Source organism: Aethalodelphis obliquidens, unplaced genomic scaffold (genome assembly GCF_003676395.1).
Source record: "Aethalodelphis obliquidens isolate GAN/ISIS:26980383/991018 unplaced genomic scaffold, ASM367639v1 scaffold1, whole genome shotgun sequence".
NCBI classification, from domain to species: domain Eukaryota; kingdom Metazoa; phylum Chordata; class Mammalia; order Artiodactyla; family Delphinidae; genus Aethalodelphis; species Aethalodelphis obliquidens.
The window spans coordinates 80,620,733-80,646,695 of NW_020837945.1; the positions used below are offsets into that span (position 1 = coordinate 80,620,733).

A 25,963-nucleotide genomic window follows, 5' to 3' on the forward strand; every position below is an offset into this window, starting at 1 on the left:
TGGGTGGGCGGCGGGCTCTGGCCGGTCTGGCGGGCGAGGCGCGGCTGCGCGCTGGGAGATGCGGCCAGTTGGCCCCTACCTTCGCAGGTAACCGCGCGCGGGCCGGTGCCAGGGAAGGAGGGAGGAACCCATACGCCTCGGGCTCGGGCTGGGGAGGCCGCCTTCGCGCTCGCCAGGTCTTGGGTCCTTTACGGACCCTGTCAGCTGGGGCTTCTCGGTTCCTGAAGTGAGATTGGGGCGCGCTCGGACGGCCCACTCAGAGCCGCATCCTGGACCGCGTCGTACCCCAGAGAGCGGACGAGGTGGCGGCGAAGCCTCGGTAGGACCGCCTTGGGCCTCACGCCGATCTCCCTGCTTGAATAAGCCGGATCCCAGCGCATCCCAGGGGAGCTCTTGAAGAGGGAAGGAGCCCCAGTTTATGTTTACGAATTTAGCCCTGTCTAGCCCTCTCTAGTTTCGTGGTTAGAATAGAGGGTTCATCCCCAGGTTCTGGCTTTTGATTGCTAACTTCAGGGACAGGGGTCAGTACCTCACAGAGCAGCCTATTTTCATTTTGGAGCGGACTAAGATCTTCCTCACAGAACTTTCATCGTCTGGTGTTACTCAGAGGGACGTTAAGCCATTCCCAATTTGGAAGACAGCTGCCATCTACCCTCTCACACCCTTCTTTTGGGTTTATGCTTCCATGACCTTACACCTGGTCCTTAGGTGGCCTTCCATTTAAGGCCAGTCATTCTGGTCATTCTCTTCTGGATTCACTCCTATTTTCCAGAGTCTCCCAAAACTGGGTTCCTAAAATACATTTGTAAGTAACACGGTTCTCAAGTCAGACAGACTTGAATTCTAATCCAGGGCTCTGCCAACTCAAGTATGTGACTTTGGGTAAGTCCCTTAACTTTTCTAAGCATCAGTTTTCTCATCTGAAAATGGGGATAATCATATGTATCTCCAGGTGGTTGTGCGGATGAAAGGTGAAGAACATGAAATACTTAGAATGCTACCTGGCACATAGTAAGCACTCAACTGATGTCAATTACTTTTTGAACAGAGAATTCCCAAAAGAAGCACAATTTTCTTAAAGTCAAATGCAAAACATAATAATAGCAATAAAACATTTTGATATAATCAAATTGATGGAACAATCTGATATAATCATTTTGGAAAGCAATGGTAATATATGTCAGGAGCTTCAGAAATCTCAGTTACTTCATTTCACAAATGCACATCTGAAAATTTTCTCTGGGAATTAATCATAATGCAGAAAATATGCAGAAAGATGGTAATTATAGCATTATTTATAAAAGTGAAAACATTTAAATATTTTTTAGTGGAAAATTTTAACATACACAAAAGTAGAATAGGTAAGTGAACCCCCATGTATTCATCATCTAGCTTCAACAATGATAAATAGTTTGCCTATCTTGTTTTTGTGAAAAAGTTTAAACCTACGAAATGTCTGAAAATAGAACAGTTGAATAAACTGGGGTACATTTATTTAGAGTGCTATTAAGCTTTTAAAATAAGACAGAATTGTATTATAAAATAATACAGACTATATAGTATTATCACAACTATGACAATTCAAAAACTAATATCTAACTTGTGTAGAAAAAAAAACAAGGAAGTACAGTAAAATATTAACTAGTTTCCCTTTGGTGGTGGGACTGTGGATGATTTCCTCCCCTTCTATTTTTAGATATTTAACAAATCCTAAAAATCATGTATTGTTGTTATAACAATGAACAAACAAAATCTAAAAATATTGCATCTGAACTAAGGACAGTAGAATATGCCAGAGCAGGTTCACTGTTATAGAGACTAAAGATGCTTTGACTTTCCTTGATCTATTTTTGCAGCCTACGTTTACCTGAGCATTCTTTTTCTTTTTTTTCTTTTTTTTTTTTGCGGTACGCGGGCCTCTCACTGTTGTGGCCTCTCCCGTTGCGGAGCACAGGCTCCGGACGCGCAGGCTCAGCGGCCATGGCTCATGGGCCCAGCCGCTCCGCGGCATGTGGGATCTTCCCGGACCGGGGCACGGACCCGTGTCCCCTGCATTGGCAGGCGGACTCTCAACCACTGCGCCACCAGGGAAGCCCTACCTGAGCATTTTTGTCTGCCACCCTGTGCTAGTGCTTCATATTGAGTTCATATGGTCAGCTAACACGTCCAGATCTTTAATCAGGCATCCTCTATGTGTAAGTGATTGGACTTTGAAATTTTATTCCCCTTATTTTGACTAGTGTTTCCCCTCAGGATAGAGCAAGATTTCTGGTGATAGGATGGCTCTTTCCCATTTCTTCTTTTCTTCGTCCTGAGCAGGCATCTATCTCATACCTCATGCATTTACACACTTCCTTGAACAACCACTTTGAACAACTCAAGTGAGATAGTTTTATTACAGTATTTTTCTTGCTCAAATAGATTATAATGAGATCTGACCAAAAATCTATTCTGCTTTTGTTTGATGAACTAGATCCACTTTTTAAATTGACATAGTACATTTAAAAACAGTTAAGGGAGGGGTCACCTTACAAGAAACTGTGTAAATGCGTTTTATTTCAAATTAGCTTGTGAAGAAACTTTGTTTCCTAGGTATGCAAAGAAGCCTTTTCACACAGATGTCCTTAGAGATAATATGGATGAGTCCGGAGTTCTCCTCTGGGTGAAAGCAGAACCCTTTATAGTGGGCGCCTTGCAGGTCCCCCCTCCATCCAAGTTCAGTCTTCACTATCTCAGGAAGATATCCACCTATGTGCGAACCCGGGCCACAGAGGGAGGTTACCCACGCCTGTCCTGGTCTACATGGAGGCACATTGCATGTGGAAAGCTGCAGTTGGCTAAGGATCTGGCCTGGCTTTACTTTGAAATATTTGATAGTCTTGCAGTGAAGACACCGAAGGAGCGCCTGGAATGGTCTGAGATTCTGTCCAACTGCATGTCTGAGGATGAAGTCGAAAAGCAAAGAAATCAGGTATGGATTTATGTGTACATGTATGTGTGTTTAATTACTTTGGGAAATAAACTATTTAAGATTTTTGTACTAGCTGTACAGTGTGCAGTTTAAGGTTTTAATGACCATGTGATGCCAAAGCACCATTTAAGTTTTAGCAGTTCCAGTTTGACAATACTTAGTGAGTTAGTCCTTACTTAGCAATCCTTATTCACTTATTTTTAAAGCAGTAATGTTATAGAAACCCTGTAATTGGAAGAGAGAAATATTTTCATTGACATTAAAACTACTGAGGTACATGAGTGCTTATGAACTGCTGACATGTTACGGTCCGAGCACCTGACTCTTTTTAAGTGAGCGTCTGCTATATGCTGAGATTCAAAGATGATTAGAACAGCAGCTCTGACCTCATGGAGCTCATAGACTAGTAGGTGAAGCTGGGTGTAAAAAAGTGCTATTTAATAGACATTTCTCCAAAGGAGACATACAGATGGCTAACAGGCACATGAAAAGATGCTCAACATCACTAATTATTAGAGGAGTGCAAATCAAAACCACACTGAACTCTACTCAGTACTTTGTAATGACCTGTATGGGAAAAGAATCTAAAAAAGAGTGGGTATATGTATATGTATAACTGATTCACTCTGTTGTACAGCAGAAACTAACACAACAGTGTAAATCAACTATGCTCCAATAAAAAAGAAACCCACATTGAGGTATTACCTCACACTGTTCAGAATGGCTATCATCAAAAAGTCTACAAACAATAAATGCTGGAGAGGGTGTAGAGAAGAGGTTACCCTCCTACACTGCTGGTGGGAATGTAAATTGGTGCAGCCACTATGGAAAACAGTATGGAGGTTCCTCAAAAAACTAAAAATAAAGCTACCATATGATCCTGCAATCCTATTCCTGGGCATATATCCAAAGAAAATTCTAATTTGAAAAGATGCATGCACCCCAATGTTCACAGCAGCATGTTTACAATAACCAAGGCATGGAAGCAACCTGAGTGTCCATTAATAGATGAATGGATAAAGAAGATGTGATATATTTTGATATATATGTGTGTGTGTGTGTGTGTGTGTGTGTGTGTGTGTATAATGGAATATTACTCAGCCATAAAAAAGAATGAAATAATGCCATTTGCAGCAACACGGATGGACCTAGAGGTTATCATACTAAGTGAAGTAAGACAGAGAAAGACAAATATTATATGATATCACTTATATGTGGATCTAAAAAATAGTACAAATGAACTTATTTACAAAACCGAAACAGACTCACAGACATAGAAAACAAACTTGTGGTTACCAAAGGGGAAGAGGGGGAGTGATAATTTAGGAGTATGGGGTTAACAGATGCAAACTACCATATATAAAATAGATAAGCAACAAGGATCTGCCGTATAGCACAGGGAACTATATTCAATATCTTGTAATACACTATAATGGAAAAGAATCAAAACAAAGAATATAAATATATAACATATGTATATATGTATAACCAAATCACTTTGCTGTACACCTGAAGCTAACACAATATTGTAAATCAACTATACTTTAGTTTAAAAAGTGCTATTTAATAGTATGGAATGTGCAATAAAAGTATGCATAAAGTACAGAAATAGAATAGAGAAGACAATGATTAATTCTGGTGACGAGGAAAGACTTCACAGAGAAAGTATATTATTCAGGATAGGCTATTACAGTAACAGGTGATCCCAGCATTTTAGTGGCTTGGTGCAATAACAGTTTATTTCTTATTCATGTGGCAGTCCAATATAGGGCATCTGGTTGGATGAGTCTCTAGGCTGCTGTCATCTAAGCAGTGACTGAGGGATCTAGGCATCTTCTGTCTTTTGGAGCCACTCTTATACTAGGTTAAAAACAAACAAAAATGAAATTTCAGTGGCTTACAGTAACTAAGGTTTATTTCTTGCTTATTTTACATTTAGGCTGCACCTTAGCTATGGCTCTTTTCCAGGCTGTGGCTCTATGTGTCTGCCCATTTGGAGACTCAGGCTGAAGAAATAGCTTCTATGTAGGTCATGTCTATTCTTGGGATAGAAGGGAAGAGCAACAGAGCAGGAGAAAAGTCTTGATACCTCTTAAAACTTTGGCTCAGATGTGACATAAACTACAACTACTTTTGTTCCATTGGCCAAAAGCTTTGTCACATGTCCATGCCTGAAATTAATAAGATGGGAGGTAAACTACCTCACAGGAGGCACGGAAATCCCATGGCCATGGGAAGGGCCGTGTAAGCCTCTTGGAGGATGAGGAAGTGAACAACTGCAAATAAAATACAGTTTGCCACAGCCATTCCCACTAGGGCCTGAGTCCTTCACTTCCATTTCTTTGGGAAAGTTTTTGGGAGGCTTAAAAGCAGTATATGTAAACCCACCCACATTCCATTGACTAACCCAGTTATGCCATATGCAACTTCAAAGGAGGCTGGGAAATGCCATCTAATTGTGTGATCAGGAAGGAAAGGCATTTAGTTAGCATCTAGCCAGTCTCTACCACATGGTATAATATCTAAACAAGGGTTTGGAGATTGAAAAAAAAGTTTTGCAAGCAACCAGGAGGAGAAGGGTATTATAGTTTTCATTAATTAAACATTTATTGAGTGCCTACTATGTGCTAGGTACAGTAGTGGGTGCTGTGTATACAGATATGAATAAAACCTTCAAGAAGCTCCAATTTTTTTGAGTGCTTACTATGTACTAGTTTCTATGCTAGTTACTAGGAATATAAAAATGAAAAAGAGAAAGATCTTACAGTCTCATGGAGAGGCAGGTATATGAAGGAATAATGATAATATAACAAATAATTGTTAAATGGAAGTATGTATAAAATCAGGGAATTACGTTGAGTGAAAAAAGTCAATCCCAAGAGGTGACATACTATATGATTCCATTTATGTAACATTCTTGAAATGACAAAATTATGGAGATAGAGAACAGATAAGTGGTTAGGGGCTAAAGAAGGGGTGAGGTAGGGTGGGAAGTGGAGCCACTAGTATAATAGTGGCTTCAAAAGACAGAAAATGCCTAGATCCCTGAGTCATTGCTTAGATGACAGCAGCCTAGAGACTCATCCAACCAGATGCCCTGTGTTGGATTGCCATGTGAATAAAAGGCTATACATAAAAGGGCAACATGAAGGAACCTTGCGTGGATGGAAGTGTTCTGTACCCTGACGGCATCCGTGTCAATACCCTGGCTGTGCTGTTGTATGATAGTTTTGCAAGATTGGAAACTGGATAAAAAGTACATGGGATCTCTCTGTTCTTGCAGCTGCATGTGAAACTGCAGTTACCTCAAAAAGTTTAATTAAGCAAGTAAAAATTTTTTTAAATATATAGATTCATGAGGTTCCACATTGACAGCTGATTGAATTGGTAGCTTTAGGTGATCCTGAGAATCATATTTTTAAGTTCTCTAGGCATACTGATTTTTAGCCATGTTGGGAATCAGGGTGAATATAGCTGTAGACCCAGATGTATTACTTCACTTTTTTGCCTCTCTTGTATGTGTATGGGAATGGGTATATGAGGATAATCATGAGCTTCAAATCCTGAGCTTCAAACCACACCCTTCTTCAAATAAGAAATGACGTAACATCTGTCAGACCAGTAGTATTTTTTTTTTAAGTCAAACACCCTTTTTAAGAATTTGATGAGAACCTGAGGCCTACTCCCCACAAAATGCATATACACCAAAAAATTGCGTACAGTTTCAGGTGTTGCACTGATATCCTGAACTTTCTTGATAAGTCTGTGATCAGGTTAAACTAACCTCTGTGTCTTGATTAAATTTCCTTCTTCCTTTCTTTCATCTATTTGTTTATTCAGATTACAAAGTTTTTTTTTAATTGTAATTGTAAACTTCTGAAATAATATACTTTAAAAAAGTATGTACTTCATCCTTTCCACTTCATCAGTTTTGGGAGAGAATGACTATGGCCATAGATGCTACATAGCTTTCTGAGAAAGTAAGTGACTCCAGTTTAATTAGTTTTAGAAACTCCTACATCTGGGTATCAGAGACATACATATCCAACGCTAGCAATGTTTCCACATTTGTCTTCTTAGGATCAGCACACTGTTGTGAATTTCTTTTACTATATCTACTTAGTTACTATATCTAATAGTGGTTGATGTTGTTTTAAGACATGTGTTCATCATTTATTTTCTTCTTGGACAGCTTTCAGTGGACACCCTACAGTTTCTGCTCTTCTTATATATACAACAGTTAAACAAGGTCTCCCTGAGGACATCTTTGATTGGAGAAGAGTGGCCTAGTCCCAGACACAGATCTCAGTCTCCTGACCTGACTGAAAAATCCAGTTGTCATAATAAGGTACTGTTTAAATTATGATCTCTTTCTCCGAAAGAGACAATTTGTGAGGGAGACAGTTTGCCTTCATTAAAAATTACTTTGAATTGCTTATATAAGCCAGAGATTTGTTGGCTTGATTTGTTTTGTTTTTTCTTTCTTTTCCTAATTATAAAACGAAATCAATATGTGCAATCTTAATCAAGATAGAGAAGTGATTTCAGTTCCTGCAACGACACAAAAATCACTTAGATAATTTTCAGGCAAATCGTTCACTCTACTCTTACTAGCATTCCCATTTTTGCAAATGTTAATGAATTTGATTTCGCATGATTGTAGGCAACTCAGTTAACTTCTCTAGCTTGGCTTCTTTTCTCTAAATGGAGATGATAATGCCTGTTTCTGAATGGCTGTGAGAATTCAGTAATACATAGCATGAGACTTGTTGCATCCTAAGCACCAGTATATGGTGACTTTAGTTTGTGCTATAGCATGACCTCTCCCAGCAACTGATTGGACCAGGGATGGACACTTGACTAGAATAACCCATTCCTAGGTATGTATTTGAAATTGGTCTGATTTGAAATGAAGATCTGGCCCAATCAGTACCCCAGGGATTGAAGAAATTACCCAGTTGGTGATAGGTATTTGCTGGTAGCTCATGTGGCATTGGGACCAGAATAGCTACCACATCCGTGAGTGACCTGGAGTTATGAGGGATTAGCAACTCTGAGATAAAGAAGAGAATGGAACAGACATGCAGAGAGACCTGAGAGAGAACCAGGTTCAAGATGGCTTTCCAGTTCCAGTTCTGATGAGGTTTCCCTGTACTTCAGTTTGGGAGATGATTGTATGTCCCTACAGTAGAATCTCCCTTCACTTGAATTATCTTGTATTCCCCATTCCAGTGAAAGTTACCACCAGCCACCCTTGCTTTCTCTATCACCACCCATACCTAGTTAGTTGTCAAGTCTTACTGATTCTGCATTCAAAATAACTCTTTAGAATTTTGTCCTTTTTTTGGGAATTCCCTGGCAGTCCAGTGGTTAGAACTTGGTGCTCTCACTGCCGGGGGCCTGGGTTCGATCCCTGGTCAGGGAACTAAGATCCTGCAAGCCTCGAGGTGCAGCCAAAATAAAATTTATCCTTTTTCTTCCTCTGTATAGGCCCTAATGTCATTTTTTTTTTGCTTTGATTTCTATAATTAGATCCTACTTGGTCACCCTGCTTTCGATCTATAGCCCACCTACTACACTGGACTTTCTAAAATACAGATCCTTTGTATCCATCTCCTGTCAGAACTCCATCAGTGAATTCTCATTGTCATTGTTGTTTTCATCTTGTACTGTTTGGAGCCTTCTTAGGCCTACTTACCATGGGGGAGGGAGATGCAGCAAGAGGGAGGAAGAGCAGGTGAGGCTGTGGACAGCTCTGCTTTGAAATGTTCTTTGGCGTCCAAATGAGAGTTTATTAAAAAGAAAAATGGTATAGCTATTTACAAAATAGTTTATTTTGTCTCTGGCACACAAAATAAAGTCCAGATATCTTAGTATTTCATACAGAGCCTTTTGTGACTGGTCCCTGCCTACCATTTTACCTTTACCTGCCACTTCCCAGCATGCTCCCTACACCCCACCCAGAACTTCCGTTTCTCTGAACACAGCAGGTGATTTTACTCCTATGGGCCTTTGGTTGCTGTTCCCTAGGCCTAGAATGCTTTTTTCCCTGCTCTGTTTGCATAACTACCAGCGTCAATCAAGAATCTATTCAAACAGTGCTCCACTAAGAGTTGTTTTCCCCAAATGAAGTTCTTTGTTCTTCTCATGCTCATAGAACATCTTACAGATCTCTGCTATAGGTCTCATCCCACTGTGTTATAGTTATTTGTTTATATTGTCATTTCACTACATAGTTGCTGAATTCCTTGAGGACAGGAACTATGTCTTATTTAGTTTGCATAATTCATCACTTAACACTGCTCATATCACATATCTGTCAAATGAATAAGCCAAGTTATTGGTACGTCTGCCAACTCAAAGCTTATTCCCAAGGTTATAACTTCTCTTTTCTTTTTTAATTTATTTATTTTATTTATATTTATTTTTGGCTGCGTTGGGTCTCGTCGCTGCACGTGGGCTTTCTCTAGTTGCAGCGAGCGGGGCTACTTTTCATTGCTGTGCGCAGGCTTCTCATTGTGGTGGCTTCTCTTGTTGCGGAGCACAGGCTCTAGGCACACGGGCTTCAGTAGTTGCAGCACGCAGGCTCAGTAATTGTGGCTCACAGGCTCTAGAGTGCTCAGTAGTTGTGGTGCACGGGCTTAGTTGCTCCGCGGCATGTGGGATCTTCCCGGACCAGGACTCGAACCCTTGTCCCCTGCATTGGCAGGTGGATTCTTAACCACTGCGCCACCAGGGAAGCCCCCAAGGTTATAACTTCTCTTAAATCTGGTTACTGTAAGATCAGTTGCCTTGTTTCATTAGATTTTGAAATTCCTTCTGTAATTTGAGAAGGTAAATTTTAAAAAAAACCTAGTGCTTCATGAAATGAATGTCTGAGGCGGTTATTTTTATGTTTGATCTGAAACTTTTAGAATATTTAATACTAGCTGTGTGACCTTGGGCAAGTTTCTGAACCTTTTTGTATCTCCATTTCTTCATCTGTAGAATGGGCACGGTAATAGCATCTATTGTAAGACTGTTGCTAGTTATAAATATGTTAAAGGTTTTATAACAGTGCTTGGCACACACTGAGGGTTAGCTACTAGTATTACTTTTGAATTATCTAAGGTAGAGAGAGAATCTGTTTATACCTATTACGTGCACAGAAAATCTTTATAAGGTTTATATAGCCACTTTAAATGCTTTTGGGAGGATGAGGCAAAGTATAAATACAAAATAATTAAAATATAAAAGTCTCAGGTCTTACTGTTCTGTTGAAACAATGAGTTTCAATCTCATTGATCTGTTAAAAGTGCTTTCTTTTGATATTTTTTAGAACTGGAATGATTACAGTCACCAAGCTTTTGTCTGTGATCATCTGTCAGATCTCCTTGAACTGCTTGTAGATCCAGAACAACTCACTGCATCATTTCATTCAACCCATAGTAGTCTAGTCTCTCGAGAAGCTGTTGTAGCACTCAGCTTTCTTATTGAAGGTACAGTGAGTGGAGCCAGGAAGATATATCCACTTTATGAACTTGCACTGTGGCAACCACTACATGCAGAAAGTGGCTTCTCAAAGACCTCTAAGGCCTTTTCTTTCTACAAGCTGGAAGCCTGGTTGAGAGCCTCTTTAACTGGGAATCCATTTGGTGTATCTGCTTGCCTCAAGTCTGGGAAGAAATTGGCTTGGGCTCACCAAGGTATTTATTAATATTTTAATCTATATTAAATTGAATGACAGGTTAAGGAACCTAGTGTTTTCTGGTGTATTAATGATCACATGTCTTTTGTGGAAGACCTAAAAAATATTGCTACTATAAAACAGAAAAAGGGAACGTCTCTTTTGTATATGACTTTTTCTCAAGGCTGCAACAGTTTGAGAGAGTTGATTCATTAGTCCAGGTTGTTTTGGTTGCAGTTAGTAGAAACTCCAACTTTGGTTGGTCCTTTTCTTTGCTCTGCTCTTCTCTTTTCGGACTCTTTTCCCCCTCTCACTCTCATATGCTCATTTACTTGAAGCTTTCCTATTTTCTAGGCACCCTACCAGAAATTGGCCATTCCATAATTACAACCTCATAGAATTGGTGTAAAGATGAGATTCTTTTTTAGCTACACAGACACAAGCAGACTAGCTATTTCTAAATTGGAAATTTAAATTCATAGTAGAGAGAATTACACTTTGGTTGCAAATGTATCTATTCCTGATAGTCCAGGGATGGCTAGAGGGATAGGTTCAGGTACCGTATGACTTCTTCAGGCCCAGATATAAGTTTTAAGAGAAGAGGGGCCCAGATAGAAGTTTAAAGAGAAGTAGGTATCTGTACTAAGACCAAGCAAAATTAATGGGAAAAAACTAGAATATACTTCCACAATCTCTGAGTTTCAAAGGTAAAGAAAAAATAGTTTCCGTGCAAATGTAAAAAAAAAAAAATCAGTTTCATATCAAATGTTTATAATTCTGAAAACCAGAAAATGGTTGAGCAACATCTACAGTGACCCAAGTATTATATATGCAACCAAGCTATTGCTCTAGCGTGAGCTCAGATTCTCAGATACGTAAGGCTCCTACAAATATACAGGAGATACTACATTATTCTTAATGTTGGTAAAAGAATATAAGTAAGTTTTTAAACGTTGTTAAGGTAGGCGCTGGAGGAAAAAGGACATCTGACCTTTTAGGATTAAACCAAAACATATTAGATAGTAGGATTACAAATAATTTTTATCTTGTTTTACTACTAGTATTTAAAATTTTTCTACAGTAGCCATATATTACTTTTCTAATAAAAGGAAACAATAAGAATTGTTTTAAAAGAAGAACAGCATACTATGTGACCTCTCCACATTTGGCCAATTTTCTTTACAAGGGTATCCTGATGGTTTTCTGGGAAGTACGGTCTGAGAAGGCAATGATGTGATGGTGGGACTGTGTTAGGAGGGCAGCCTGCACAGATTTCTTGAGGGGTGAGTTTATGTTTAAGGTACCATGTTCGAGAGGAAGATGTGCTCTCACTTAGTAATGATCCTAGGAGTAAAGACGTGAACCCAAATACAATTCATGGAATGATGTGGTGAGTAACTTAGGAGGGGTTCAGAATTAGTATTACGGCAATTTAAAGAGATTATTTAAGAGTTGGGATGATAAATTAAGGCTGGTTGGAGAAGATACTGTTTGAGTTGGGCCAGCTCTGCCACTTACTAGCCATATGGCCTTAGGCACATTGCTTAAGTTAAAGGGTAGGCATGAAAAAATCTTAGATCTATAGGCAATGTTGAATGGATTATAGGTTTAACCTTTTTTTAAAAAACAAAAAAATTTGAAATATTGCAAATATACAGAAAAGCACAGAGAATAATATGGCATACCCAACACCCAAATCTAACATTTTTTTAAACCTCACACGGGTCTAATTTGAGACATGTGTAACCTCATATGGTTGATTGTTTTTCTTTGAAACAATCTCATTTATTTATATTTTTCTTAAATAGTTGAAGGGACGACCAAAAGAGCTAAGATTGCTTGTAATACTCATGTGGCCCCTAGGATGCACCGCCTGGTGGTGATGAGCCAGGTTTACAAGCAGACATTGGCCAAGAGCTCAGATACTCTGGTGGGGGCACATGTAAAGATTCATCGTTGCAACGAGACTTTTGTATATCTGCTGTCTCCCTTACGGTAAGCAAGGGTGTTTTGATGTTGTGACGTTTTCTTTGGATCAGGATTTGTCCTTTTATTTGCCATCAGAATAATATTGTAGTCAGATATTTTTCATCATATTCTTATTCAGAGAAATTTACCTCATTTTTCAGATCTGTAACAATTGAGAAGTGCAGGAATAGTACCTTCATCCTGGGCCCTGTACAGACTGCTGTTCATCTCCACAGCTGTGACAATGTTAAAGTCATTGCTGTTTGCCATCGTCTGTCCATCTCTTCTACAACAGGTTGCATCTTTCACATTCTGACACCTACACGCCCACTTATTCTCTCTGGGAACCAGAGAGTAACTTTTGCCCCCTTTCATACCCATTACCCAATGCTGGAGGACCACATGGCCAGGACTGGCCTTGCTACAGTGCCTAACTATTGGGATAATCCCATGATTGTGTGCAGAGAGAACAGCAGCACAAGTGTCTTCCGACTCTTAGCACCATGTGAATTCTATGTGTTTATTATTCCCTTTGAAATGGAAGGGGACACAACAGAGATACCTGGGGGTCTTCCATCTGCATATCAGAAAGCACTGGGCCAAAGAGAAAAAAAGATACAGACCTGGCAGAAAACTGTGAAGGAGGCTCGTTTGACAAAGTGAGTATTTTCTAAAAGTAATAATTTGTCTTATGTAAAACTCCATGGGAAGCAAATGAACCTGCACATGTTTATAATTGTGCTAAAGAAATCAAAAAGACATAGTGTGTCTTTCACTAAGGTCAGTATCCCAGGCACAGTTTGGTTGGGGGATGGGAGCAAGTGGATACTCAAGTATTAGATTCCTTTCTTTTAAGTAGCTTAAGTTTAACTGGCAGATATAAGACTTAAATGAATGAAAGATCATATATAAGGTCAATCATAAATGGATTGGTTTTAGTTTTTAATTTACTTCTCTGCACTATACTAGTGGTTCTCAAACTGCATTGTGCATCAGGGTCATCCAAAGAGCTCGTTGAAAATACAGGTTTCCTGGCTCCACCACTCCACAGGCAGACGTGCAAGGGTGGACTCCTAATGCTGGTCCATGGACTAATGCCAGTTTTTGTCAGAATTTTCCTAATCCATGGTAAAATGTGAAAAATAAGTACAGTGTTTTAAAATAATGCTAAATTTAGTCAATTTAGAATACTGTCTTTTATTCTGAAATTACTTTTTACTTTGGGGGTACTAAAATATTTTATTTTTAATAACATGCTTGTGATAGTAGATTGTTATAGTTTATTATGTCCACCACAAAATTTTATTTCAAGCGTTTTGATCTTTGAACTCTAGAAGCCAGGGACACGCTATATATAAACCATATATAAAGATTCAGAAAACATCAGTGTGGGTGGTCAGAGATTTATGGAAAAAATAGAATTTGTGTTGGACCTTGAAAAATGAGCAGAGTTTGGAGAAGAAGTGAGGGTTGGGCAGCATACTTTTAACAGCACTAGAGGAGCAGATGTGGAAGCAGAAGCAGACTTCAGGTATCCTGGAAATCAGTTGCTGAAACAAGATTCTGGTTATGGATAATGATATTTAAACTTGGATGGGTAGATTGAGCTAGATTATGTAGAATCTTGAATATCAGGCAATAAAGGTTAGATTTAAGTGGAGTTAAGTAATAGGAGCCATAAAAGGGTTTTGAACAATGGAGTGAAAGCCATTTCATTTATTCAGGAACATTTATAGAATGCCTACAATATGCAAACCACCTTATTAGATGCTATGGCAGATTAAAAAATGTGATTGGCACATATGGAAATCCTCTACTTAGATCTGAAAGAGGGAAGTCAGGGTGATATTACAATATTCTAGACTAAGAAACTGGACTAGAGTGGAGATGAAGGGGGTGGAGACCAGAAATACTTTGACAGGACACTGGACTTGGTGCAAGATTTTGTAAAAAAGACAAGAAAATTAACGATGACTCCAAAAATTGGAGCCCAGTTTAGAAACATTTGATCAGTTTTCTTCTGGACAGAATAGCATGTACAACTTAAAAGCAGTGGATGTTCAGAATAAGTAATTATTGTCTATACAAGTATTTTGGTATTTAATTAAATTTTATTTGTTAGAGATATTAGGAGAGGAAACATAGTACTGAAAGATGGAGGGGTGCTTCTTCTACAGCATTGTCCATTTGGGAGCTGGAGCTAGTTTGAGAAAAGGGTATCAAGTTCTTTTGGGGGATGTTTACATGAAATGTCCTATATTCTGATAATGTCTTGGTCCTTGAGACTTAGAAAAACTATTACTTTAATAATTGGATTCCATTTGCTTGGTATCAGTCTTTTTGTTTGTTGTTGTTTCTTCTGGTTGTCATTATCTTGGAAAATTAGCCATTCTAAAAATGTTTCTATTTCTGATGATCCAGAACTGTGATTTGATGTGTAAGTAAAAATGCCTATTTTAATTAGATCTCTTGGTTTTATTAGATGTTAAAATTAGTATTGTTCTTTGGATAGCTGTGTCTATATTGTAGTGGAAAGTACTCTGACTCAGGAATTAGTACAGATCATGCCACTTATTGTGTGACATTGAATGTGTCATCTGACCTGTCTAGCTCTTAGCTATATCATATATAAAGTATATTTTCTACCTGATGAGATTGATATAAAAGTTTAATAAGATAACTTATAGTAACGATGTGTGTGTAAGACACTGTAGTGGTGTGTACTGTACTGTGTGTAGTAATGTGAGTGTAAGGCATCCTGCTTAGTGATGAGTTTGTGAGACACATCTTCTGGGTGAGATTGTTTACCCACAATATCTGAGACCTGCCCTGTTAGCATTAGCTTCATTCTAAGAGAAATTGTTGAAGAAAGACTTGATCCAGCCATGGTATTTTCTGGATGCATTCTTGTGGCATATGGATTAAGGAAGGAAGTATATAATATATAATTACATAGTTGCATTTAGATTCTTTAAAACAGTTGCTACCTGCCAAAAATATAAACATCAATAACAGTCACAACTCATGCTTTACCTGGGAATCCACTGTAGTAATACTGCTGTTATCTGTTACAAACATTCCACCTGGTTTGTATCTCATGGATTGAGCCACCAGGATACTAATACTACAAATCATTCTCAATTTAGCAGAATAGTGCTGATGACCATAATAATAGGTAATATGTATTGAGCACTTACTATGTGCCAAGTACTGTTCTAAGCACCTTCTATGTATTAATTCATTTATTCTTCCTAATAGTTCCCTATCACAGATGAGGAAACTGAGGAACCGAGAGATTTAAGTAATTTATCCAAAGTCACACAGGAGCCAGGATTCACACCTAGTCAGCCTGGTTCCAGAACCTGGGTTCTTAGTGTCTTTACTGTTTTCTGTGAACTGTCATATATAATATAATCATTATACCGATGTGATATAAAAATGGATCATTGGAAGAATGTTCTTTCAAAGCAATTCTGTTGTTTGGATGCTGCTAGTATTTAGATGGCTAGATTTTCTTACACATATGAAAAGCTTATACACATGTGTGGAATCTGGAATGTGGTAAGCATTTAATAAATATTGACTCTGAATCATAGCATGTTGAAGTGATGAGATCCATGATAACACTAGAAACCAGCAAGAGCATGCAATTTAACTTTGGGAACATGGGAAGACAGAAGAATTACTGAATAATTTGAAAAGAAACTGCCAACACGATCCTTTTAAAGTGATAAGATGATGTCATTTCCCTGCTCTGTCCCCTCTAATGGGTCCCCATCATACTTGGAATAAAATATAAAACCTTCACAGTACCTACCAGGCCCTCTCTGCCTCATTTTCTGTCATTCTTTTCCTCATTCACTTCCCTCCCACCATACTATAGTGTTACTTAGTCATTGCTGTCCAGCCAAACACCACCAGGAACGTATCTGTAGAATAAAGTTGGATTTTGTTACTCATTACAAGGAGGGAGAGAACTAGTTTCATCTCTGTAAAAGCGTGTTTAAAAGAACTGATAATTGGATTTTGGCTGTTAGGTGGTTTGGGGGAGGGGTGTAGGAAGCAAGGTTTTGTTGTGGGTTGGATGCAATCTGGAAGTGAGGGTAATTCTATGATTTGGTATTGTAATAATTTTTATATTAAAGAGGAGGGAATAGAGGGGCTAAAACTATAATTGTAAAGAAACAGCAGTCACTCATTAGCCAGGAAAGGGTGATGCTCGGTCATTTTTGTGGTTTGGACCACAAAATGGTTTTGTTTTTTGTCTGGACCTGAGATATGATTATGGAATGATTTTTTTTTTTTTTTGCCTTGATCTAGCATTGTCCCACAGTGGCCTTGTCCCCTGTTGGTGTGCTATGGGATTATTTATGTTCAACAGAAGAGCAGCAGGCCAGATCCCAGCTACACCTAGGCCTAGCTGATGGTGCTAAGCTAGCTCCTGGCTGTCAGGAGCTTCTCTTCTCTTGCTTATCCTGAACATGATAAATATTCTCTCACTTTAGAGCCTTTGCACTTTTTGTTTCCTCTGCCTGGAATGTTCTCCAGATATTTATTTTGCTTAATCCATCACTTCATTCAGATCTCTGCTTACACGTCATCTTAGGCTTCTGTCCATCCTTTTTCTAAATTAGTATTCCAAATACTCTTGATTTCCCTACTCTGCTCTATTTTTCTCCAAGCCACTTACAACTACTTAAGTTCATATACATATTTATTTTATTTATTACCTATCTCCCCTACTAGAATATTCAGTCCACAAGAAGCACAGACTACATAGTTCACAATGTGACTGGCGCCCTCTAGAATCATGCAGTGCAAACCTGCCCGGACAGAGGCCATTTCTCTTCTCTTTACACATTTATCCTCATCAGTCAGAACACTACCCAGCATCACTTGGTCCTCAGTAAATATCTGTTGAGTGAATAACCACAGTAGAACAAAATATATAATTACTGATAAGTTTTTACAAAGAGGGAATTGTATCTGACCAATCTTTTTTTTTTTGGTGGTGGTGGTGGTGGTGGTGATTCAGTGTATAGAACTGAACAGAGCAGTTATTCGGAGAGAACAAATGGATAAGTAGAAATAATTTAACATTTATCCCATTAAAGTATTTTATAATCACTTGGAGTAAAATTAATATGAATTAGTATTGCTACATTCTTTTTGCAATTTTAGGGATCAAAGGAAGCAGTTCCAGGTACTTGTGGAAAACAAATTTTATGAGTGGTTGATTAATACAGGACATCGTCAGCAGCTGGACAGTCTTGTGCCCCCTGCAGCAGGCTCCAAACAAGCAGCAGGATAAGACTTCCTCATCAAAACACTGGTAGGCATTTATAATGGAGAGCACTTAAAACAAGTTATTGGGGGAGATATTACAAGCATACCAAAAAACCACACAGAATATTATGTCACCAACTATTGCTGATTTTTTCCACCGCTCCCCCCAGCATATACAGATTTTTACATACCCATATCTACTACATTTTATAGTGAGAAGGCCAAGCAAAATATTCAGGTGGAGCCTATAGAGTTACAGGCAAATATAATAGCCAAATTTGTCTTTTTTGTCTCTTGCCTGGCACGAGTTAGACCGTCCAAAGCTCTTCTGTACTTCCCCATATATGGTTTTAAGTCTTACCCTTTCTGACACATTTTTCCTCTTTCCCATAATCCCACACATAAATCAATTAATAAATTAGCTAATCTTTGTTAATTGTACATATGGGCATTAATAAATTACCAGAATTAGTCCAAATGAAGATTTGAATACTAAACTCTAGGAGACCTACAGATTCAGTAGAAGAGAACATGGATACAAGCAAATTTATTGGAAGCTATTTAATCCAAATACATAGTATTCTTTTTTTTTTAATAGAAATTAGTTTATTTTGCTATTTTAAAGTATCTTTAGAGACTAACAATAGAAAAACACAAAGGACATAAATAGGCAGTTCACAGAAAGATACTTACAAACACAAAGATGCTCACTTTCACTTAAAATTAAAGAAATGTAAGATACTATTTTTCATGTATCACATTGGCAAGGATCAAAAACATAGTACATAACACTGATAAGACATTTCAGTTACCTCTGGGGAAAGTGTAAATTTGTGCAACCTTTTTGGAGGATAGTTTGACAAAATCAGAATTAAAAATGCACACATTCTTTGACTTTGCAATTTCACTTCTTAGATTTATCTTACAGATACATTCATGTATGTAAAGATCTGTTTAAAAGAGATGTTCAGAAACTAACACAACATTGTAAAACAACTATACTCCAATAAAAAATAAGTACATACATACATACATATACAAGAGATGTTCATTGCAGCATTGTTTGAAATAGCTGTAGGCTGGAAACCAGCCAAATGCTCCCCATTAGAGGGCAGGTGCCTAATGAATTGATTCATCCATGCCACGGAATGCGTCTTTGAAAGGAATGAAGCACACCCGCATGTGCTGATCCTGAATGACCTCTAGGGGGTGATGGTGAAAGCTGGCAGGGGGCATAAAATGTTGCCTCGTGTGTTTGAAAAAAGGAAAGGGATAATCACATATTTTTATGCTAGTTATATGCCTTAAAAATTTCTGAAAGGATATAAAGAAATTGTTACCAGTGTTTGTCTTTGAGGAATGAGACTGGGTGTCTAGGGTAGGAGAAAACTTACTCTTAATTTTTATTGAGATATTCACATACCATAAACTTCACTTTTTTTTTTTTTTTTTTTGTGGTACGCGGGCCTCTCACTGTTGTGGCCTCTCCCGTTGCGGAGCACAGGCTCCGGACACGCAGGCTTAGCGGCCATGGCTCACAGGCCCAGCCGCTCCATGGCATGTGGGATCTTCCCGGACCGGGGCACGAACCCGCGTCCCCTGCATTGGCAGGCGGACTCTCAACCACTGCGCCACCAGGGAAGCCCAAAACTTCACTTTTTTAAAGTGAAGAATTCAGCAGCTTTGATTATATTCACAAGTTTGTACAATCATCACCATTTAACAAATCCAGAACATTTTCATCACCCTAAAAATAAAGCCCGTATACATTGACGGTCACTCCCAATTCCTCCAACTCCCCATATCTCCTCTGCCGCCTGGTCCCTGGCAACTTCTAACTTCTACTATTTGTCGCTTGAGTTGTCAGTTCTGGACATCTCATATAAATGGAATCATACAATATGTGGCCTTTGTGTCTGCCTTCTTTCACTTAGCATAATGTTTTCAAGGTTCATCTATGTTCTAGCATGTGTCAGTACATCATTCCTTTTTATGGTTGGATACTATTCCATTGTACGGATATACTGCACTTTATTTGTTCATCAGTTGATGGACATTTGAGTTGCTTCCACTTGTTAGCTATTGTGAATAATGCTGCTATATGTACTTTCGTGTACAAATTTTTGTGTAGAGATGTTTCTATTTCTCTTCAGTATACTATGCAGAGGAGTAGAATTGCAAGATAATACGTTTAACTTTTTGAGGAACCGCTGAACTGTTTTCCAAAGCTGCGTAAACTTATTCTTTATTTTTCATATATTGTTTACATTTTCAAAGTGTGTATTACTTTTTATAAAAAAATAATTTTACAATATTTAGTTAATAAATACTGAGATTAAGAATTGGAAATCTGATGACGATTATACAAAGGAAATGGGAACTATAAGAGGATAAAATCTTACTTTAGACTAACCCCACAGCCTGCTACTTTATGCCTATGTATGAATTTCTTTTCTTCTATTATGAACTAATGTGACCCTCAGAGAAAAGGAATGTAATTAACTTTTAACTTCACATATTTTATCACTCTAAATCATCATCTGACCAATTTATGTGATTTTATGAAAAAGATTTTTTCCTATTTTTACACGAAGGTGATAGAAAGTTAGTTTTTTTGTTTTGTTTTGTTTTTTTCATATTCAGGGCCCTGGAAGCAGGAGGATGAATGCAAGATGGTGCACGTGTTGAAACTAAACTGGAAAGGTGCTCTTGCTGCTTAAGAGACTTTGGGGATTTTTCTTCCTATTTAAGACCTTTCCTTAAGTTTCCTTCCAATGTCATTTGCTACTGTTTACATTGAATTTTAGATAAACTTCTATTATATAAACATATAGTTTATAGAACATCAGAAGGCTCATTTTGTGATGCTAAAATGAAAAAGTTGATGAAGGCATTGTATATATGTTAATATTAAAGTAATTGAGAATAGGTTTTATAGTTCTTTGTAACTATTTAAAAGGAAATTACTACTCCTTTTAGAAAAGAATTGGAATGAAGGTATGATTTTTGGAGTATAAATATAGCAGGAAAGATTTTATACAAAGATATTTTAGTCCTTAAAGTATGCAACAATGAAACTGTATAAAATCTTTATTTTTCATTTCACTTTCTGCTTCAAATTTTCAATAAACAAACTCTAAAAAGTAATCTTCTCCTTTCAGTAAAAAGATAAAGCTTTACTTTTAATTTTAGAAAAGATTTCCAATGTCATTCTGTGATGTTATATCAAAATAAAGTTTACATTTGATGGGAAAGCTATGTTCTTTAAGGTAAAACAGTTACCAGTTTAATGAATCTGATTGCTGATAAACATTGTTTCATATGCTTTTTGGCCATTTAATTAGTAATTATATCTAAAAGTGCTTGATCTCTTATTTCTAAAATGAAAATTAACCCTCAGAATGTGTTTTAATTATAATTGGAGTTTTTATTTTAAACTTGGTTGATGAAATTCAAGCAAGGAGAGCATTACCAAATAAAGAAACACTGGAATAATAGAAGTGTCTTTTTGGAAACCGCTATTGTTTAATGAAATTAATGGTATTAATTAGATACTTTCTTTAAAGTTTATAAAGTTCAGAAAACTAAGCATATAACTTAATACTTTGTAACCAACAGTCTTCATATCAAGGCACATTTGTCATTTTCTGGCTGACCAAAATATATTTTAGGGGCATCCCATTTATAAAAATATTTGCTGGAGGCTTTGTTAAGGGGAAAGGTGAGGAAGTTGGGCTTTTGAGAAGAATATATTTGACCAGGAAAATTAAAATGGAGAAGAGTTGATTTGTTGTTTCTTTGAGTTTCAGTAAGATGTAATCTCATTCCTAAAATCAGAGGTATATGAAGCACCAAAAACTGTTCCCTACACAGGTTCCAATATGATATCATGCAGAGAAATGCCACCTAGCAGGTGGCAAGCTGGGCTTAGCTACACCTTTGCAAATTCAGGATTTCCACAGTAACTTTCTGTCTCTCGGGCTACACATTGTAGCACCCTTTCTTGTGGACTGGATCTTTTGGGTGTATGTGTGTGTTTTGAAAAACTTTCACACTTAAAGAACAGTGGCAGGAATGTAAATTCCCACATGCCTTTTGTCTAGATTCACCAACTGTTAACATTTTGCCACTTTCACTTTACCAACCCTCTGTATAGTGTTACTATTTTATTTTTGCTCAACAATTTAAGGGTAGGTTGAAGACATCTGGGACCTTAACTCCTAAATATATTAGCATGTATTTCCGAAAACCAGACATTCTCTTACATAGTCATAGTACATATGATTAAATTCAGGAAGTTTAACAATGGCACAATAGTAGTACCTAATATATAGACTGTATTAAAATTTTCTAATTATCCCCCAAATATCACTTGTGTTGACTTTTTTTCCAAACACAAGATCATGCATTGCCTTTAGTTGTCATGTCAGTTTTATTGCTTTGGAACATGTTTCACTTCTGTTCAGAATTAGAGGGTGGTTTTTTTGACTCATCTCCTGCAAGTTCTTTTGAAGAAAAAAAGACATGGGGGATTTCAAGGTGGCTACTTGCTAGAAAACCAAATTGCCCAAGTAAGAGGAACTTTTCTGTTTTCAATTTTGAAAAATTTGGCTGGGTTTTGGTGTCTTGAGTCAGCAAAGTCTATAATGCAGCAAGGCTTGGTAAGCATTAAAGAGGGTACTGAAGCTTTCCTTTATTTCATAATCCTGATTGTTTTTCTAGAAACCATCAATAGCCTCTAAATGACTGACTCAATTTTTGGATCCTATTCTCTTGACTAAGCAAATGTTTGATTTGAAACCAACCCAGTATAAATGTCTCTGTGCCTCTAACTCTCTGTAGCTATTCCTGGATTTCAGCACTGGGGAAACCAATCTATGCACCAAAAATGTCTAAAGCTGGAACCAAGGTAAGTAAATGGTCATGCTGATTTCTAGCCTACCCACTTTTTCACCTAATGGTACATTGAAAGAAACATGGAGAAAAGCTTTTGCTTCTTCACCTGGAGGTGAGTATGATAGTGGATAGAAGGCTGGGATTGATTGAAGAAAAGATTAAGGAATGCTTACTTTATTTTCTATTCTAACAGAATTACCAAATAATTTATTAAGGGTTTATCTTCATGTGTGGTAATTACTATGTTGAATACTGTACAGGTATGTAATGTGTAAATATCGTCATGATTTCTGCCTTCCAGCAACTAATCTCTGTATTTCCACAGGAATAAGACATGCAGATAAGAGGATTATATGGAGTAGAAAACTTTCAGTGTTCAATTAAAAATCTGTCTTTTGAAATTTAGCATCAACCATTAATATTCTAAATGGCCAAAACGGATGGACCAATCAAGTGAATTAAATCCTACATATCCCCTTCATTCAGCAGCTACTCTTATCCCTTTTCCCCCAAAAATTGTTTACTTACGTTAGGAAAATTGCCTCTAAAATATGTGATTCACGATTGTTGGACTGGAAATTGATTCTCTTTGGGAATGAGGGAATATACCTTCATTCTCTTTCTAGTTCTTCACTGACTGTAGGTCTAAAGCAAAGCCTCTGGTGCCTGACTTTTCCACCTAATGTTTTACTGTGTAAATGTTCAAGCCCATTGAATCTTAAAAGAATAAGTAAGAGATGGTAAATGAATACTTGTATGTCCCTTACTTATATTCTCCAATTGTTTACATTTTGCCATATCTGGTTTCTCTCTGTGTCTCTCCTTCTCTTTTTACTAAACCATTTGGAAATAAATAGCAGACTTCATTATACTTTTGCCTTAAGTTTTTAGGCATGTATATCCTAAAATCAAGGGCATTCCCTGTATAAACATCATATCATTATCAGGTCCTCCAAATTTATCAGAATATAATACCTAATATTTAGACTATATTCACATTTCCTCCAGTTGCTCCCAAAAATGTGCTTCATGGCTGGCTTTTCCCCTGATGTGGGATCCAGTCAAGGGTCATGAATTTCATTTGGTTGTCAAGTTTCATTAGCCTCTTTTTTTTAGCCCCTTTAATATAGAGCAATCCCCCTAGTTTTTGTTGTTGTGAGACATTGACATTTTTCAAAGTCCAAACCCAGGTGTCTTATAAAAAGTCCTGACATCTGGACTTGTCTAATTGTTTTCTCATGTTTAGATTCATACTAACCACCTTGGCACAAAAACTACATAGGCAATGTCAGGCACTTTGCATTGCATTTTTTCAGGAGGCACCTGTTAACTTGTTGCATAACTGGTGAGCGCCTGATTTTTTTTCCCGTTTGGAAGATAGAACTAATAGTCGTATTTGCATCCAGAAGGTTTGGGGAGAAAAATGAGACAGTGTCTTTAGTGCTCTGAGGTTTTTGAAAAATATGCCATGAAAATCCCACTAAAAAGCATCTGAAGTCCTTAGAGGGCTATCCACGTGCCTGGAGGGAAGGTTGTTACAGAACAGCCCCACTTTCAATGATTTCCAGTGCAGGGATAATGTACTCTTTTATTTCTTATAGCTGGTCTGTTCACTTAGTAAAAACTTTTGCTTGCTAAGCCAAAGGAGATAGTAATAGCAATTTATCTTTTACTTTTTTATTTCTTCTCCCTTTCTCATTGTCTTGCTAGCAGTTTAATCAGAGGAGTTATGGGCTGGGCAAAAGCAATGCATTTTAATAAGTTTGTTCTTGTTACCTGTGGAATAGTCAAGACATTTTCCCCTCTGCTATATTGGATTAGTAGGCTATTTTTCAAAAAATTAACTTGACAATTAGAGTAATTTTGTAATAACTTCTAGGAAAACCTCCTGCACATTTCTTAGCCTTCTCTACAAAACTTTTTGTCCAAGAGTCCCAACCTCTCAGCTGACCGTAAAGTGGATTTCATGGTCTTCTACAAATGGAAATTGAGTAAAGGTGCAACATTCTCTGGGCCCTGAAACCTGGAAGGTCTGCTACTGAAAGAAGAGCTTGGCTCTGGAGCTCAGTAATGGTTCTGTGGCAATGCTAGTGCTTTGTTTCAGCCTTGGGATGGTTGGCTGGTCTGCTGGAAGGGTGGACAGCAAGGAAAAAATCATATATATTTCCACTTTTCATATACTGAAGTCAGTCAGGTAAGTGTGCAGAGGGTAGTAAGTGTGAGAAACAATGAAGGAAGAAAGATGGTATTAATTTCCCATGGCATATCCCTTGCAGAGCCTCTTCTTTGGTGAATAGTTGGCCAAAAACCAAAGGTAAATTTAATTAAGTTTAGAATCTATCCATTCTTAGAGAGTTTACCTTGATTTTCTTGAAGATCTTGCCACAGGTTTTGGGAAAAGCCTCTGAGATTCAGGATTGGTCTTGTTCCATTGCTAAGAGTAAATGGTATATTTTGAACAGAGTTAGCTGTGCAGGTAGGAAGACAACAGAGGGAGATGAAGTGACATAAAATGAGCAACAGATTACTAACCAGGAGTCTGCACTGTTGTCCACTGGTTTGCCTGCAACCAACTTGTAACTAGCTAATGACCTTAGGCCAGTCATTTAACTTCTTTATCTGTAACAGTTGTAGCGAAAGCTTATTGGAAATCCTGAGGCAGCTATTAAAATTGCTTTATTGGCACTGTGCCATCAGACCCTCAGAACAACCCTCTACGGTGCATAATGTTACCCAGATTTAACTAGTGGCGCTGCGATTCTGTTTTCTCACCTGTACCACGTATCTAAATGTGTGCTGTGCTAAAATGGGAAAGGGAGCGGGAAGAGATCGAGATGACTGTGGCAAGGGAAGAAAGGAGGTGAAGTAGGTGATTTAGGGGCAGGAAGGGTAAGGAGCCTTTTAGGGAACAGGAAAGGGAAGAGTTGAGAGAAATGGGAAGGGCAGGAAGGAGAAAGTTTACAGTGGAAGGAAAAGTTATTAGTAGGTTGCTATGTAGAAAGGCTCACCTGCGTAAAAAAGAATGAGGCCCAGCTGCGAACTATTTTTAGTGTCTTCCTTCATTCCCTGCATCTAATTAGTCACCAAATCCTCCTTTCTTGTGACTGTCCTCATGGTCATTCACATTGCAGTTGCCTTTGGTTGGTCCTCAGCATCTCTCACCTCCGCCCATAGCA

The 25,963-nt window shown here is 37.9% G+C and overlaps 2 protein-coding genes across 6 annotated transcripts in view; both read left to right on the forward strand.

Moving 5' to 3' along the window:
• TBCCD1 (TBCC domain containing 1) lies at positions 1 to 17,936 on the forward strand. Of its 5 annotated transcripts, none has more exons than XM_027109416.1 (7): positions 1 to 87; positions 2,593 to 2,971; positions 7,164 to 7,319; positions 10,290 to 10,656; positions 12,446 to 12,632; positions 12,767 to 13,264; positions 17,787 to 17,936. In XM_027109416.1, the coding sequence occupies exons 1-7, from the start codon at positions 59 to 61 to the stop codon at positions 17,914 to 17,916; spliced, it is 1,746 nt and encodes a 581-aa protein (XP_026965217.1). In that variant the 5' UTR covers positions 1 to 58; the 3' UTR covers positions 17,917 to 17,936. The 5 variants fall into 5 exon arrangements, with proteins under 5 accessions (XP_026965217.1, XP_026965245.1, XP_026965227.1 ...); XM_027109444.1 differs by having other exon boundaries at positions 10 to 87; positions 2,878 to 2,971; XM_027109426.1 differs by lacking the exon at positions 1 to 87 and adding an exon at positions 110 to 882.
• Positions 17,880 to 25,963, forward strand: part of CRYGS (crystallin gamma S) — a 10,699-nt gene continuing 2,615 nt past the window's right edge. The window contains exons 1-3 of the mRNA XM_027109482.1: positions 17,880 to 17,937; positions 20,535 to 20,594; positions 22,734 to 22,800. Of these exons, the coding sequence (XP_026965283.1) occupies positions 20,557 to 20,594; positions 22,734 to 22,800 (105 nt within the window). The 5' untranslated portion in view covers positions 17,880 to 17,937; positions 20,535 to 20,556. The remainder of the gene's footprint in view (positions 17,938 to 20,534; positions 20,595 to 22,733; positions 22,801 to 25,963) is intronic.

What these genes read in the sequence shown, in the direction of transcription:
- TBCCD1 (XM_027109416.1), top strand. Translation starts at nt 59, where the DNA reads ATGCGGCCAGTTGGCCCCTACCTTCGCAG. An exon ending in ATTGGCTTGGGCTCACCAAG is followed by an intron (nt 10,657 to 12,445) that starts GTATTTATTAAT and finishes TTTCTTAAATAG; the next exon opens with TTGAAGGGACGACCAAAAGA. An exon ending in AAGGAGGCTCGTTTGACAAA is followed by an intron (nt 13,265 to 17,786) that starts GTGAGTATTTTC and finishes TTGCAATTTTAG; the next exon opens with GGATCAAAGGAAGCAGTTCC.